This window comes from Sebastes fasciatus, chromosome 21 (assembly GCF_043250625.1).
Source record: "Sebastes fasciatus isolate fSebFas1 chromosome 21, fSebFas1.pri, whole genome shotgun sequence".
In the NCBI taxonomy this organism is placed as follows: domain Eukaryota; kingdom Metazoa; phylum Chordata; class Actinopteri; order Perciformes; family Sebastidae; genus Sebastes; species Sebastes fasciatus.
This window is the reverse complement of record NC_133815.1, coordinates 22,274,218-22,290,765: the sequence shown is the minus strand read 5'-3', so window position 1 is coordinate 22,290,765 and position 16,548 is coordinate 22,274,218. Positions and strand designations below refer to the sequence as shown.

At 41.1% G+C, this 16,548-nt stretch overlaps 2 protein-coding genes across 8 annotated transcripts in view; both read left to right on the top strand.

Moving 5' to 3' along the window:
- arhgap29a (Rho GTPase activating protein 29a) overlaps positions 1-14,150 on the top strand; it is a 37,221-nt gene extending 23,071 nt beyond the window's left edge. For 2 of the 4 annotated variants that reach the window (XM_074621877.1, XM_074621879.1), the window contains 16 exons: positions 1,280-1,344; positions 1,445-1,555; positions 1,668-1,748; positions 2,338-2,520; positions 3,104-3,241; positions 3,385-3,575; positions 5,550-5,719; positions 6,499-6,627; positions 8,060-8,158; positions 8,463-8,626; positions 9,812-10,000; positions 10,571-10,708; positions 11,029-11,264; positions 11,466-11,766; positions 11,899-12,004; positions 12,180-14,150. In XM_074621877.1, coding sequence (XP_074477978.1) covers positions 1,280-1,344; positions 1,445-1,555; positions 1,668-1,748; positions 2,338-2,520; positions 3,104-3,241; positions 3,385-3,575; positions 5,550-5,719; positions 6,499-6,627; positions 8,060-8,158; positions 8,463-8,626; positions 9,812-10,000; positions 10,571-10,708; positions 11,029-11,264; positions 11,466-11,766; positions 11,899-12,004; positions 12,180-13,168 — 3,290 coding nt within the window. In that variant the 3' untranslated portion in view covers positions 13,169-14,150. Of the gene's footprint in view, positions 1-1,279; positions 1,345-1,444; positions 1,556-1,667; positions 1,749-2,337; positions 2,521-3,103; positions 3,242-3,384; positions 3,576-5,549; positions 5,720-6,498; positions 6,628-8,059; positions 8,159-8,462; positions 8,627-9,811; positions 10,001-10,570; positions 10,709-11,028; positions 11,265-11,465; positions 11,767-11,895; positions 12,005-12,179 lie in introns of all 4 variants that reach the window. The other 2 variants (XM_074621876.1, XM_074621878.1) reach the window with 1 other exon arrangement.
- A 311-nt stretch (positions 14,151-14,461) lies between these two features.
- Positions 14,462-16,548, top strand: part of abca4a (ATP-binding cassette, sub-family A (ABC1), member 4a) — a 41,710-nt gene continuing 39,623 nt past the window's right edge. For 2 of the 4 annotated variants that reach the window (XM_074621875.1, XM_074621871.1), the window contains exons 1-3: positions 14,746-15,195; positions 16,177-16,270; positions 16,390-16,531. In XM_074621875.1, coding sequence (XP_074477976.1) covers positions 15,130-15,195; positions 16,177-16,270; positions 16,390-16,531 — 302 coding nt within the window. In that variant the 5' untranslated portion in view covers positions 14,746-15,129. Of the gene's footprint in view, positions 14,632-14,744; positions 15,196-16,176; positions 16,271-16,389; positions 16,532-16,548 lie in introns of those variants that run through there. The other 2 variants (XM_074621872.1, XM_074621873.1) reach the window with 2 other exon arrangements.

Sequence of the window (16,548 nt, the reverse complement as noted above, 5' to 3'; positions counted from 1 at the left end):
GACTAATTAAAACAATGCTTTTTTATTTCGTCACGTTTAACTGCTAGACACAAGCTAATTGTGATGTCACAAAATCCTGCTCATATGTACACATGTCAAACTGAGATTTAAGGTGAGCATTAAGAAACGTTCCCCCTTCAGCAGATGAATGTGAAAACACCCCTCTAGTGTCAAACTGCACATACATCATCCTGTACAATGAAGGTCAAACATCCAAGTCAAGCAACAACAAGCGAAACACATTTGATTTTGAGTTTGAAAATAAGACAAATGAAAATGTTTTTCTACCTTGCCGTCAGACAGCCCTTTCCGACGGGGAACCAAAGCCGTTATCTATGCTCTCTTCAAAGCCACCAGACTCCTTTGACAAAAACAGTAATTTTACCTCGCAGAACATGGGAGTTGCTGGTCTATTGCTGCCTTGATTGGTTAGTTTGTTTGTGTTATTATGTGACTTTGGTGTTTTAAAGGGTTAGTTTGGATTCACCAAAGTTACACAAACAAACTTACCAATTGAGGCAGCAATAGACTAGAAACTCCCGTGTTCTGTGAGGTAAAATGATGGCTCTGAAGAGCATAGATAACGGTTTCAGTTCCCCGTCAGAAAGGGCTGTCTGACGGCAAGGTAAAGTGATGAAAATATTCTAAATATAAATTTGCTGGTACTCCTGACTGCTTCTCCAAACTAGGGGCGTCCCGACCGTCATCTACTGTAGGTAATACGCTGACTATGGATAAGTACCTCATACAAACCCCATTGAAAAAATCCAAACTATTCCTTTAAATTAGTCTCTAGGCTAAAGCCACAAATGTGAGGATTAATTAGGGGCCACTTTCCTGAGAATGTTTTCTCAATCACCTGAGCTGGACTTAAAACAATGAAGTCTTATCCAGGCTCAAGGTTGAGTGTTCAGTGTGAGGGCTTTTGTTCGGCACTCCGGTTAATGAATGGTTTCAGTCTAATACTTAATCATTTGGCCAGTCAAAACAGTGACACAAAGCACTCAGTCAAGCCGTACAGTACATTTGTTATCAGGCAAACAAAACTGTTTGTTTAACACATTCACTTTGGTTAATGCTTTATTTACTGATTAATTGTATAGATAAGTCTCATGACTCAAGGTCGTGGTGTGCTTTAATCAGAAAATGCTTGAATTGTTTTTAGTTAGTGTTGTTTTTAAGGAAGATCCAACAGTTGATACAAGATTAAAGGTACTTCAGCACAATACAGATATTTGTACGCACATAAATGACCATTTGTTTTACTGTCTATTTGCAGATATTGAGTGTGCAAAGAGTTACGCCAAAATGGCCGAATCTGCCAAGACGCTTGCAAGTCAGCAGGTGAGTGGATGTTGCGGTTGACCTGCACTGACATTACAATTTTGCTGCCATCTTTCAGCTGTTGGGAATTCACATTAAAACCGTCTCCTTCCCATTTAAGGAATTCATGCCTTTCCGTGAGATCTACACGACTGCTTTCAAAAACGACATTGAATACAGCCAGCTGGTACTTCACACCGCAGCAGTGCTCCAAAGCAACAAATTTGTACAGGTAATCCAACAAAGCAAACGATGCATTTCTGAACTGGGACTTTGGTTGTATAATGGAAACAAGAGATGGAAAACTTACTGACTGTGTGTGGTGTGGGTGGTTTTTTTTCCAGCCTCTCCTGGCCAGAAAGAATGAGCTGGACAAACTACGAAAAGAGGTCAAGGAGCAGTGGCAGAGAGAGCAAAAGAAAATGGTGAGTTGATTGTCATAAAGGCTGTATTCTGTAGAGGGCCACACACAGACTCTAAAGACGTTTCACTGACCTGGGGACTTGGCCCTCTTGAAATGCCTTAGTCTAATATATGCATGCAAACAAATGCTTTGTTTTGTCATGTAATCATGCGGGCACGCCAGGACAATCATTCTATTCAACCTCTGACAGTATAAACATCATTAACTAAGATAATAACATTAAAAGATTGTACATGATTAGTCATTTTTAAATGAATTGCTATTATACACTTAGCTTTAATGTTAAGTACCACTAGTTAAGCTCCCACACTTGTCATTAGAAAATGAAACAATCATTGAACATTAATTATATATGTAATACTGCATAAATGACATTGGTCTCGATAACATTATTGAGACATTATTGTTAAGTAATCATTACAGATTGAGATTAATTTAAAAGAGGATATAAACTTAAAAGCCATGCTTCTGTGTTAGCTTTGGTTATTATTGTTGTACTAGTAGTAGTTTTTAATTTAAGTGGACAGATCCTGTGGGAGTATACTTTGTTTACTTGTTTGTGTATGATCTTAATTTGTGTTTGTCTCCAGAACGAGGCAGACAGTGCTCTGCGGAAGGCCCGGCTGCTGCAGGCCCAGCGGCAGGAGGAGTACGAGAAGGCCAAGGTGTCCACCAGCCGCCTCGAGGAGGAGCAGATCGGAGGAGGAGGAGGAGCAGCGGCGGCCAAACAGCTAGAGAAGAGGCGCAGGCTGGAGGAGGAGGCCCTGCAGAAGGTACAGCATATCCTCTGTTGGGCCTGTGGCTCTGTTAATGTGGTACACTGTATATTTTTATGGGCCCTGAACTCATCTTTTGGCTTTTTTTTAGAATCTGGTTTCTGATGAATTAAATAATTTTGTTTGTTAAAGTTAGTTTTAGTGATATACGATTTCACCCAAGTAGCTTTGTTTGTCATTTAAAAAATCCATTTTACTCAGTAGCATAGTTGTTGTAAACAAGAACGGCCTCTACCGGCCACATCACTATCTACCTTTGGTGCTTCATAGAGCCATTTGACAGCAAGTACTGTACACACACAAAATAGGAATCCAATACTACACGCATACTCCTGTTTCGCTGTACTATGTTGGCATTTATTGGACATTGAAAGTACGGAGAGACAGAAAAAGGTGGGAAGGCATAACAAGGACGGTATCTGGGCCAAACTCCCTCTGCGCCGATGAGCATCTTTGGTTCATAGGCTTCTGACCATGTGATTTACAGCAGTTGGAACTAAACTTGCTCAACACAGAGTCAAATCACATTAATGTGATCAATCAGCGAGTTGAGAATGATTTGTCTCTCTTTTTTTGACAGGCTGAGGAGGCTAGGGAGCACTGCAAAGCGTGTCAGATTGATGTCGGGGACAAGAGAGTCGATCTAGTCAACACCAAGAGCGAGATCATCACTCAGATCCGAGAGATGGTCTCTCAGTGCGACCTCACCCTCAAGGCTGTAAGTTCAGATCTTTTGTGCTGAAAATGCTTATCAACAAAATGTTTATTTAAAATTTAGAATGACAGAAATAATAAAGAAATAACATACCACATCTTGGACAGAATGATGCTCGGGTTAATGTTGCTCGTTCCTGGTTTCAGATGACGGTCAATTGGTTCCAGCTCCAGCAGGCCCAGGTTGTATCCCTCCCTGTCAACCACCAGAGTCTGTGTGAAAATGCCAAACTGTACGAGCCGGGCCAGCGCTACATCGACTTTGTCGGGAGTCTACCCACCAATGGGCCTCGCCTGGAGTCCCACTCGTTTGATTCAGCTGCCACACAGAACACAGGGTGAGACAACAAGACACTGCTGCTAAGAAACACATGGGTTCAATGGCTTGAGGTATTATTGTGGGGTTTGCAAGTGATATAAGCAGATGGTCAACTAAAAGATTCATTTCTTTTTTTCCATTACTGACACAAAAACTCTAAAGTGAAGTTAATCTTTCACTTTGAAAACATGGATGTGCGAACCTAATCACAGTGCATAATATTGTAGAGTCGGTAGATAAACAGCGAATGAACCTTGCTGGAATATCAGCTTTAAAGGGGAATCCCACTATGTTATTTCCATGGCCTAGGAAAGTTAAATCAATATTTGTGAACATGAGCTCCTCTCTCTCTCAAAGCCAGAAACCAGAAATGTCTCAAACTTGTGATGTCATAGGGTATATAAAGTCTAGAGCTGCTCCATATACAGTGAATGGGTTTATACCCAAATGAGCTTTATTCTAATGTAGTGTTGTCAGTTGTGAAACAGAAACTGTTCCCATATACTCTGAACATTCCCCTGGATGCTTTCAGTGTCATCTAGAACATTTCTCCCAATTCATTGTCTATGGAGCAGTTCCACACTTTATACCCTATGACATCACAATTTTGAGTTTAATACGCTAGTTTTTGGATTTGGGAGAGAGTTGTTCATGTTCACTAATATGTTTATGACTGTCTTAAACCGTAGGAATAACATAGGCGTATTTCCCCTTTTAAACTGAAATCTGATGCTTACTATTGAGGGATTGTGACTAAATTTAACCACGTCAGCCCTCTTAGCTATCAGTGTTTATGTTTACTTTCTCAGATTTGATCAAGGAAATGACTGAGTTATTTTTGTAAGACCGATAAAGTGCTGGCTCTCAGAGGGGTACATAGTTAATTTCAGTGTGATTTAATTACGTTGAAATTCAATTTGAAAAGATTTTAGTCTCTCCACATGTAGTGTTGTTATACAACTATTTTAATATCAACAGCTTAAAGCTTGCATCTTAGGATTCTGTGGGAAGATGAATGTTTGTTTATTTATGGTAAACAAGTGATTATAGATACAGAGAATTAACTATAATAGTCTGTGGTGACGTAGACCTCACTGGTGAGAGGTGGAGTGAGAGAGCTTGTTTTGGAAAGCGTAAAACAATTGCGTTGGCCAGGGCTTCCTGCGGAAATGACTGTGGTCACGGGAGAGAGGAGCCGGGCAGTGGGCTCACCATCAGTTTCACTAAACCTCTGAACATTTTCAGTAGCTTTCAAGTTATACACACAACATTGTTTCTGATGGAAAACACGGTGGTCGATTTACATTTGGGTATTTTTAGTAGCCTTTTGTTGTGGTACTTGGAAAAAAAAAGTTGGTTTCCTTTTGAGAGAGTTTTGTTGACACAGGTTTTCGCGGTCACACACACACGTACGCACGCACATACACACACACACACAGTCAGATGAAAATAAGAGAGTGCTTTGTTCTTACCTAGTTTTCTTCACCCACCCCACAACTCTGATCCCTCTGATCAAAATAATTCAGCTTGACAGAGAGGAAATGAAACTTAGACACACACACACACGCTCACATGCATCCACAGCATTGGTTTACAAAGCGATAAATATAGGCCGCTGACCTACATACTCTATATTGTGAGATAAAATCGGATACTTTTGTTGACAATGGTTGGCATAGATTGCTCATCGGCCATTCACAAGCCTATCAGTTAATCATCGTTAAACTGGTGATGATGAGACGGGGCTGATCTCATGATCTCATGAATATTCAGAGTACTTTTCTAGTTACTTAACTTTTCAGTAGTGACGGAATTAAGAAATATACTTGGCAATTTGATCCTACAGTATAGGAATTACAGATCTGATTTTAAAATAGTCTTAAAACCTGCCTTAAATAAATTGTTATGATTTGTAATATTCCACCTGAACACGAAGAATGTCTCAAAGAATATAATAACATGATTATTTTCATTCCATCATTTTCCTCCCTAGGATGCCTTTCAACAAACGCTCGCTAAGTGGCAGCCACTCGTCCCACAGTAACCTGTCGCAGGCGTCTGTGACCTCTGACCTCCTTGGTGCGGATGACGTGGACAGTCCCATCACTGCCCAACATGCCAAGATTGCAGAGAGGTGCTCCAACAGCAGCACTGACATCCAAGGTACGCAGGTTTACATTTAGCCTCTTAGCTCTTAAGCAAGTACCTGTTGTGATGTTTTGGTCAAGAGATTTCATTGTAGAGCAGGCAGAGATAATACCGTCCACATTGCTACTAATCTCTTTAGACCAACATGTAGTGCAGCCACGTACAAGACAAGTTGCTTTGTGGGTAACTTGCAAACATTTTAAGATGTGAAGTGAAGGGTGAAAGTAACCAAAACTTTAAACTGGTGCCAGTTTCCTTGTGTTGTTACCTCCCTTTGTTTTGTTTTTCTTATGCATGCAAGTTGGATCCACCCAGGTCTTTTTGGCAGCACTGGTCTAATAGGTGTATCACTAGTTAATGGGTTCATGACTTTTAGGCCCTGCTTAGGATAGCAGTAGTAAGCTACTGCCAATTGGCCATTACACTCTACAGGCTTATTGGGCGTTTAAGTTGTGTGTTTGTGTGTGTGTGTGTATGCACATGTATTGTTTCAGAGACTCAACACTCAGATCAAAAGGAATTTAGGGACTCTTGTCAAAAAGGAAAAAAATATTTTATGTTGGCCTGTAACCAAAAGACGGGATCATTAAAAACAAAGAGATGCATATCCACTGAAACAAGTCCAGTTGTGACTAAGATTACAGGGGTCATTAAGTAAGCCATGATTTTAACTGGAAACCAAGATTTCAGTAACATTTTTTTTATGTATAGTCTGTTATGTACAGAAATGTAAGAGATTTTACAACACACAGGCTGTAATGTGCCTTTCTGTGTTTTAATTTGTTTTTATCCAGCACTTCGGATTCAGGCCTCATTTCGTCCTTGGGCCTCGGGCAGCCAGGGTGGAGGGATGTGCAGCGACTCTGAAAGTGCTGGAGGGAGCAGTGAATCCCGGTCTATGGACTCCCCCACTGCAAGCCCAGGTAAGGCTGTTCAGGCAGCCAGCTTCATTATAAGAGTTCATTACCAAAAGCGTACCTCATTTCTGTTTAGCTATGAGTTCAATTTAGCTTTTTTTGAATGAGTACAACTAGGCAAAAAAACGTTTTTTAAATAGGCAGGTTGCTTATTAATTGATGATTGGCTTCAACCATCTTTGCATACACTATGCTGTAGTAGGTGTTTCCTAAAAGCTAATTAAGAGGATAAGTATCTGACAACTTAAATCTTCTGCATAAATCTTTACGTGTTACCGCCTAGCCAATAAATCCAAATCACCTGGTTTACCCCAGTTGCGAAACACCTCTAAATATCCGGTGTGTCCGCCTTATGTCATTGACAAAGAAATCTCACATTACAGAAGATAGACAGGATGGGCATTCCTCAGCGCTGACTGTCTGAAGTGCCCCTGAGGCCTGCAAACATTTTTTCCCTATGAACTTGATGTTCACCCAACTTTGTTGGTGTGTAATCTCAGAGTGAAGTGGCTTAGCAACCATAGACAGTGGTGCCTCTTTGTAAGAACATTGTGCAACTCTGTTAGTCTACAACACGCACAAACACATAAAATGGTTGTTTTGGTGCAGGTTGACTTTTTTCAATGTTGCTGTGCAACAGTACATATGTGTCACAGTGTAATGTCCTTGTACAGATCTGCTTCCTGAAAATCAGGATGTGGTAGGTCTCCTTCAAGTTTTGCAGAGATGTTCAACTAAATTAGTGTCAGTTCATGTCGATCGATGTGTTTCCCCCTTTTCAGGTGGGCTTTTACAGCTGACACTTAAAAATACACAGTGCGTCGTCTTTCACTAATTCAAATTTGACAATGGGTCTGCTGCGACCGAAGGACATATTATACAATTAACTATGAACATGTCTGATTGAAATCTTTCTTGCTGAAGTTTCAATATAAGAATCAATGTAAGGATTTTCTAGTTTACCAGTAATATCTGGACTGTCCTTGGCTGGGGAAGGATGGTAGATTCTCAGTGCACTATTAGCAATACAATAAGAAGCTGAAAGTGACAGTCATGTTATTTTCAAGTACCTACCACCCCCACCCTCCAACCCCCCAGGGAGTAAATGGTGCAGGAGTTCATCCCTGATGAGCCTCCTTGTTGGGCTCATTTGCAAATCAACAACATTATTAAAATGGGGTCTATTGGGAATAGCTGACCATTCAATAGAGGTGTGAATCACCAACAGTCCCCTACTGGTAATGTGATTATCAACAACATGAAGTCGACCACGCCTTTTCATTCGGAGCTTTAAATTCAGGAGAGTTGTCTCAGTCCAGGGCTCAGTACTGCTCATTCTCTACTGTAATGTAGACCACAGGAGACAGAATAAAAGAGAGCTGACTTGATATAACTGTGAAGATGTGGACTTACTGGTGTATCCTGCCTTACTGCTCAGGAGACTTCAAGAGGAGATTACCCAGAACCCCCTCAACTGGCACCATGTCGTCTGCTGATGACCTGGATGAGAGAGAGCCTCATTCACCTTCTGATAACGGTGAGTCAAACTCAACACTGAACACTTTATGATACATTTTTTCCTCCTTTTTTGTATATATTTGGTCTGTCTGTTATTTCTTAAGATATTATTTTAGTTACGCTTCATACGTCTAATTTTTTTCCAGCCTTATTAACCCAGTAAGTTTAGTCTTTTGTTAATATGTATGAGAATGAGAGATAAGAATGACCCTATTTCTCAGTGGGGTTTAAATGCATTCCCACAGTAAATACAAGAACAAAGGAACATGGCTTCCAAAGATGCTGCTCGTCCTTGATTTCTTCTGTCTCCCTCCACTCTGCAGGTTTAAGTGAGATGGTAATTGAATCAGCCAGCTCCCCAGGTCCCTTCAGAAACACCCAGATGTCCAAGGCTTCTCAAACCCACAAGCTGAGGAAGCTTAGAGCGCCATCCAAGTGCCGTGAGTGCGACGGCCTGGTGGTGTTCCATGGAGCCGAGTGTGAGGAGGTAACCTTGGTTTCTTTTCTTTTTCTTTTGATTTAGAACTAATAGAACAAAACGCCAACCATAGGCCTCTATTTGGACCTTCATTAAATGTAACGAGTCCACAGCATTCAGAGTATTACAAGTTCAAAATGAACATTGCCAAAGTTTCACAACGGTGCCTTTATCACTCATGGTGAGCAAAAATCAAAGAAAAACAAGAGAGAAAGACCTTCTCTTCCCTCATCAAAACCTTTGAATAAAGGGAAAAGTTGAAACTGGCCACAGGCTCTCCTCAGAGACCAAATCCTCCAACTGGTCTCAGTCGGGGAACGGGCTGTGGAAACTGAAGACCTTTTGTTCGTCTTCCGAGTCGCCTCCATCACCCCTGTGCCCCTCTGTTTATTTTAGATCCAGTTTCTTTCCATATTTATTAGATACACTGATGATACACAAGACAATAACAAAACAGTTACTGGAAAAGTCTTTTTAAGATAGGTTATGTAATGGTGGTAGACTCACTGCCAAGACATAAGAATATAACTCTGCAGTGCATTGGAATCATTCCATGGCATTGGTTCAAGGGGTTACCAGACATGAAGCTTTCCTTCTTGGCTTTTTGGTCTTCACTTTAAGGAGTAGTTCCCAACCAAAGCTACTTTCCTAAACTACGAAATCCTGAACCAACTGGAATTGATTGGCTTTAGTAGGAGAGCTGTAACAGGTCGTCCATTGGTCCCTATCAGGCGGCAACCTCCGGACCTGAAAATTGAAGCCAATGCGAGGGTGCCTTTAATTTGCATTCTTACTAATGGCCACTTAGCTCCACCCTCTCATGTCACTTCTGTTTGCAAAAAAACAAGCTGGCGACGGACAAAATGCCAAACTCCAGGCTTAAAAACCGTAGTCCACAAACCAATGGGTGACATCATGGTGATTACGTCCACTTCTTGTATAGTCTAGGGTCCCTATCAACATGCAGCTTCAACTACAGATCTTGAATGGGATATATTTTTGTCATACTTTTTCTTTTCTTTTTACATTAGTTGCATTTAGAGTGCGGATAGTCCGTCCAAGTGTGTGTTAGTAGTATTGTTTTGATTGGTTGTGTGTTCCATCTCTTCTATTTGAATATCTGCCTTGTGTTATAATCTACAAATCTAAAGTCTATCACTTTTATAACTGCGATACTTTTCAACATGTTTGCAGTGTTCGTTGGCCTGCCATAAGAAGTGTCTGGAAACCCTGGCCATCCAGTGTGGCCATAAGAAGCTCCAGGGGAAGCTCCACCTCTTCGGCATTGACTTCACACAGGCAGCTAAGAACAGTCAGGATGGCATCCCCTTCATCATACGGAAGTGTACATCAGAAATCGAGAACAGAGCGCTCAACCTTAAGGTACTTTCAGTCAAATATAAGAGTGTACGATAATGTCACTCACAGTTAAAATCCTGTTTTTAGGATATTGCCTTTTCAGATGTTTTCTCTTTGGCTTCCCTGAAAAGGATCCAATACTATGACTCAAAATATAAAATGCAGTGGTTGGGCCGGTAGAGGCTGCTGCCAGTGTTGCCAATGATTATTCCAATGTTACAAAATTAATGTTGTTTTCTAAGAAATAATGATGTACTAGTTACCTTTGCAAACACAATCCTGGCACCATATTGTTTGCACCAAATGAATGCTAATAAGCTTCCTTGTTAAAACATAAAAGAAAATGTTCTGTTGTAAATACAATTCTTCCTCAATTCAAGTTATTCTGTGCGATTCTTTGACCAACAATGCATTCTTTAACCTAAAGTTTGCACACATTTGCTGTAAATGCATATACTGTTTGATGTTTATGTTACTTTGGTGTATCCTGTTAATATTCTTCGATGGTGGATGGAACCCAGTTTTGCCATGGTGATCCTGAAAATTGCATCTAATTTTCCTGTGTTGAATGTATTTTGTTTTTGTGCTGTGAAGGGTATCTACCGCGTGAATGGTGCCAAGTCTCGGGTAGAGAAGCTTTGCCAGGCGTTTGAGAATGGCAAGGACCTGGTGGAGCTCTCCGACCTTTATCCCCACGACATCAGCAACGTACTCAAACTCTACCTGAGACAGGTGGGCTGCTTTTGAATCTTTATTCTTAACATAATAGGATATATTTTTGAGTCACATATATTGGAGTATTGTAAATTTACTTAAACCCGCAGAGAGGCTCATCCAAATAAAGACATGAGATGGTTAAAAGGGTGCTACAGTACACTGCAGTGGTGTTTATTTGTCTTTGTTTATTTTTGGTACATAACTCCCACCTCTCATCCTCCAATTGCTTATCTCATTTCTAATTCTGTCCCACTTCAGTTGTCTCTGTTTATTATGAACTTCCTGGTTTCATTTGTTTTTCTGTTTCTTTTTTCCTCTCATACTTTCCTCTGCAGCTTCCAGAGCCGCTCATCCTGTTTCGCTATTACAACGACTTTATCGGTCTGGCCAAGGAAAGCCAGAGTATCATTGTGGAGGAACTGGAGGCGTCGCGACTCAGTGCCACCCCGGTGAACCCGGCCCAGGTCAGCGTGGACCTCAACCGGGTCCTCTTCAAGATCAAGGACCTGCTCAGGCAGCTACCACCAACTCATTACAAGACACTGCAGTTCCTCATAGAGCATCTGCACCGGTACGGCCGCCTCAGACAAATTACCCATGAAACACATTTCTGCTGAATGCATTATTAAATTCATCATTTTACAAGTAGGGCTGTGAGTTTTATTCTTAGAAATCTCAACGTGTAATAAGCCATTCAGTAGAGAAAATATGACATTGAACAGGTCAGGATTGTTAAAAAGAATATATAAGCAATAATCGTTCCTCTCTCCAGGGTGATGGAGCAAGCAGAGGAGAATAAGATGACAGCCAGCAACCTGGGTATCATCTTTGGCCCAACACTGGTCAAACCAAGGCAGGCGGATGCCGAAGTTTCCCTTTCCTCTCTGGTGGATTACCCGTATCAGGCGCTCATTGTTGAGCTCCTGGTCAGACACTACCAGATGATCTTTGACACCCCCCTCAGTCCCCTGAGTTGCAACACGCCTACAGACATTGATTCCCAACTCCGCCTCACCTACCGGGAGCATGAGCAGCTGAGCAGGCACTCCAAGTCGCTGGGAGACATTAAGGAGGTAATTCGTTTTCATGCATGTAGCAAGATTTAACATCAATATCATATACAGCACATTTATCTTTTAACATTACATGATAGATTGACGTGTTGTTTTGTGTCCTAATTCGTGTCTGTCTTACCATTACAGCAGAGCTCTAAGGTTTATAAGAGGCATTCCTCTATAATTCCTTCTTCCCACTTGTTGGCTGAGGTTCAGGAGAGCATGCCACGCCTCAACAGAAGAGACTTTGAGCCTGGTTAGTATTGTTACAAAGCTAGGTAACCAATAGAAAGCATTAGTATTAAGCCAATATATACTGAATTACTCCAGAAGTTTTTTCTGGACGCTAGCTGCTGGATATTGTCTATATGTCCACATCATTTTACATAATATGTTAACGTTTAATCTCTTGTTAATCTCTCTATGTAAAGTGGATGAGGTGGATTCTGAGGCCTTCAATGGGGTTTCGTCGCCAAGCGTCTCTGAGGTTCTGAAACCTGGCGAGAGAGGCCTCAGTCGCTCTCCGCATATCGCCATCACCAGAGTCCAGCTTCGACACACTCGCAACAAACTGTCGTCCCGGCCAGTGAGCCTGCCAGCGGAACGGATACACAACCGAGGCCAAGTAGACGAGAATAACACCCGGAACAGCACCGATCGAGATGACATGAAAGGAGGTAGTTTCGACCAGTCCATTGAAGAAGTGGAGGAAACTGAGAGTTCAAAATTGCGAGTGGGCACACATTACCGGAGTACATTTATTGACACCCAGACGTTACGCAGGACTTGGGACAAACAATACAAGCATGACGTTTCCTCCAGAACTGTCAGAATTGTGGCCAGTAGTTCGCCCACAGAGAGTGCAGCAGTGGATGCCAGCAACTTATCAGCTTCTGTGCCCGTATCCTCGTCGTCTTTCTCCCTTGGAACTACTGGGAGCATTAGCTCTGTCTTTCCTAACAGACCTTTCACAGTCGCAGTGCGACCTAACAGGACTGTAAGAAGGGAGGACAATGTAGCCAAGTACGGCTCTGTCACAACAGCTTTCAGGGCTCCCAGAACTCTGCAGCCTCCTCCAGGGACCTTCTACAAGCCCCCGTCGGGGAGCAAAGCTAAAGAGCTGCAGAACTTTGCATTAGCTAACAGCGCAGAGGATGAAGATGAGGAGGAGGATGATGATGATGATGATGATGAGGAGGAGGAGGAGGAGGAGGAGGAGGAAGAGGAGTTGGGGATTGAGATAGAGGTGTCTGTAGATGAGCCTCTTGAGGAAGACGATGAGGCCGAGCAGGCAGCCATGTCTCGGTCTCCCAGCTCTAGCCCTGATGAACTGGGCCCGAACCAGGCCAAACCAGTGTACCAGAGACTAAGGCCCAGACTCCTCCTAGAGGTCGAGCATCGAGAGGCTCATTTTGTGTGATCACCTGAGTGCTCGAACAATGTGTGCCATATTCTATTAGACAAAAGAAAAAGAAACATCTGCATTGACGCTGCAAAGACAATTTCCAGATGCGCTATGATTGTGGGCACCGTACGGACAATTAAAAGTACCTTTGGTCCTCAAAAGACAAAACAAGATGCACTTAAAAATGCTGTATATTTTTTAACATGATTCACCAATATTTCATTTACCAATCACTTGCTCAGTACACTCTGGCACCCGGTCAGAATATTTATAATTCTTTTTTTAAACTGTGCAATTACATTTTTATTTGAATATTTTGTACCAACTTCTTACGGGCTCACTATGTATGTTTATATACCAAAAAAGAACTATGTTTGAATCGTTACAATAGTGCATGTAGCCACAACACTGAAAAAATGTTTGGTGCACGTATCAATACTCTCACACAAATCTCTTTTCTGAGTCGTGTTTCTACCTACTGTGAGTCAGAATGTTTTAAACTGTTACATTTAGCTTATAATTAATATTGTTGCTAATAACGTGTGTATAAAGCAATATAATAACCTTTGTTACATGCTGTACTGGGTATCTGCATTGGCATTTGGTAATGTTATGAAGCACCAGTTGCAAAGGGTATGCATCCACTTGTTTTTATACTGTTGAACCTGTATGGTGTCAACTTACACTGATCTGAAAAGCTTTTAGAAATGCCACTGGATGTATTATGGCGTTTTCTTTCTTATTTTGATATAACTTTTACATTTTCTTAATAGCCAAAGCTGTTTTTCTTTTTACAACTGAATTAGTATGATCAATAACCTAAACCTTACAGGTTGTTTTGTAAGTAATAGGACGTGCATCATTTATTTAAATGGTATCTGTTTTTCATGGTAATGTACAACGTTGACAGAATGTTGAAAGGCTCAGTGTAAAAACAACAGGTACATGAAAACAATCACCCTTTTGTAACTTATTAAAACATATCTGACAAATTCCAGCTTCCGTGTTGATCTGTTTTTTTTCTTCTTCAGAACTTTAAAACTTGCAGCAACTTTTATTTAACAAAGAAGAATTATTCCCATGATTACTAGAAGCTATGCAATCTTATTGTTTAGCAAGAGAAGCATGTAATGCAGTAAGCTGATAAGCAGCATGGCAGCCTGTGAATGTATGATACTTTTTGTTAAATTATAATTAAAAGTTGCATACGTTGTTCACCAGTTGTGGGATTATAACAGGTAGGATTACAGGGTATAACGTACAGTATAGGCCAGGTGGTTAGGTCATATAGGCCTCTACAACAGATGAGAGCGTTAGCAGTCTCCCAGCACTGAGAAAGGAGATTAAATCAATCTGCTTAACTATTCACAAGGTCTGGATTCTAGCTGTGTTAGCAGCTCCAAGGAGCTCTCCGTAGAATATGTGCTGTTATGCTTTATGTATTGGGTATCGCTCCACAGTGCAATTGTTTTTCTGAGGTAAGTGATATGTCATTCTGGACTATAGCCATGCTTTGGAATTTAGTCAATGTATATTTAATTAGTAATGTAGTAGCTATAAAATGCACAATAGTTGTAACTGACCTAGATTAAAGTTATTTTCGTTACATGCACCGGGAATGTGCGATATTCAGTGTAGTGACTTTAATCATGAATAGTACTTAGAGAATGTTTAGAGACTGTGGAAACGTCTATAGGCTGCTTGTTATGCTGACCATGTGAAGTGTCTTGAGCTCATTAACCTAGTTACCGAGCTATTGCTAGCCTTCACATGGAGTACTCACAGATGAATGGATGGACGCAGGAGTTCATGCACAAAATTTAGCTTTCCAAATGCAAATGATCTTTTAAAGTCTTGAATGTTTTTTTATTGGAAAACATGAGGTAGCTTTATATAGCTCATAGGAGTATTGTGGACTGGTTGAATACAGGTTTGTCGGCTGGTGCCAGCCCCTGCGGGGGTGAAAAAGAGGCGCCATGGGGGCAGGAACACAGGTCAAACTCCTGCTGTGGAAGAACTGGACCATCCGCAGGAGGCAGAGGGTAAAAATACTCTCATCCATCAATTACACACTGCATTTACCACTGATGATTGCAGTTAGCTAAAATGCCTTCAGGTGTCATTCTTTGCAGATGATACCAACTTATTTACTGAAAAGGCTTTTTTTTTTTTTGTCCGAAACATGGGACTGTGATCAACTGCAATATCTTAATGTTATGGAATAATACAAAAGATAATGAACTAAAGGAATGGCTTCGTTCGAATGTCTCGTTAATGCTTAAAATGGAAACCAACATTAGCAATGTTGCTGACTTGCAAAATTGATGGAGGTCAAAGGTCAGATTACATGAATATATCTTGTAGACATACAGAATATTCTGGTAAGATTAATCAAGGAACTCGGTCATATCATTTTGAAAGTTGTGCTTTTGTCTTGTGACTTTTCATCATATCATATAGCATGCTTTCTATTGTAGTTACTGAATGTGAGATTATTATATTTCTTCAGCGGCAACCTACAACACAAATGGGAGATTCATTATGTAAGGGATAATGTACAGAGAGCCGGTCATTGTTGTGAAATAAACCCCGAAAGGAAGATGGGGTTTATTTCACAACAATGACCCGCTAGCTGAACATTATCCCGCTTATTACGTGGCTACTTACTTAAGAAATCAATAAAATCCAAACGGCGTCCATAGCAATGGTCTGTTATACATAGCAGCGGTCTGTTATAAAGAAATAACAGACCGTAGAATGCCGTAATCGATCAATCAGAATTGAGTATTCAACAAAGCTGTGTAATGATTGAGAACATATGTGCTGGGGCATTATTGGCACCAGTTTACCAATCATCAAACTATAGGCCTACATACGTATATGTATTATCTGGAGGTCCACTTTTTTTTGCATCTTTTTCATACAACAAACTGGTTAACATCTGAATGACCCACTCACTGCCCTCAAACGACATTTAGGAAAAGATGCAAATTTATAAAGTTTGTGTTGTACTCTCCTACCAGGTGCGTTTCTTCATGGAGATCATGTGGCCCGTTATGCTGTTCATGGGGCTAGTGTGGCTAAGACGAGTGAATCCACTCTACCGTCAACACGAATGTAAGCAAACTACTCTTTACTAGAAAATAACATAAATATTTCATATATGAAATATATCTTATTCATCAATATTCATAATGTGTAAAGCACTGAAGCCAACCGTATCTCCTCTATGTCAGGCCACTTCCCCAACAAGGCCATGCCCTCCACAGGGGTGCTGCCTTGGATCCAGGGAATCTTCTGTAATGCCAACAACCCTTGCTTTCAATACCCCACCCGTGGTGAATCTCCTGGCCTGGTGTCCAACTACAACAACTCCATGTAAGAATCACCCTGGA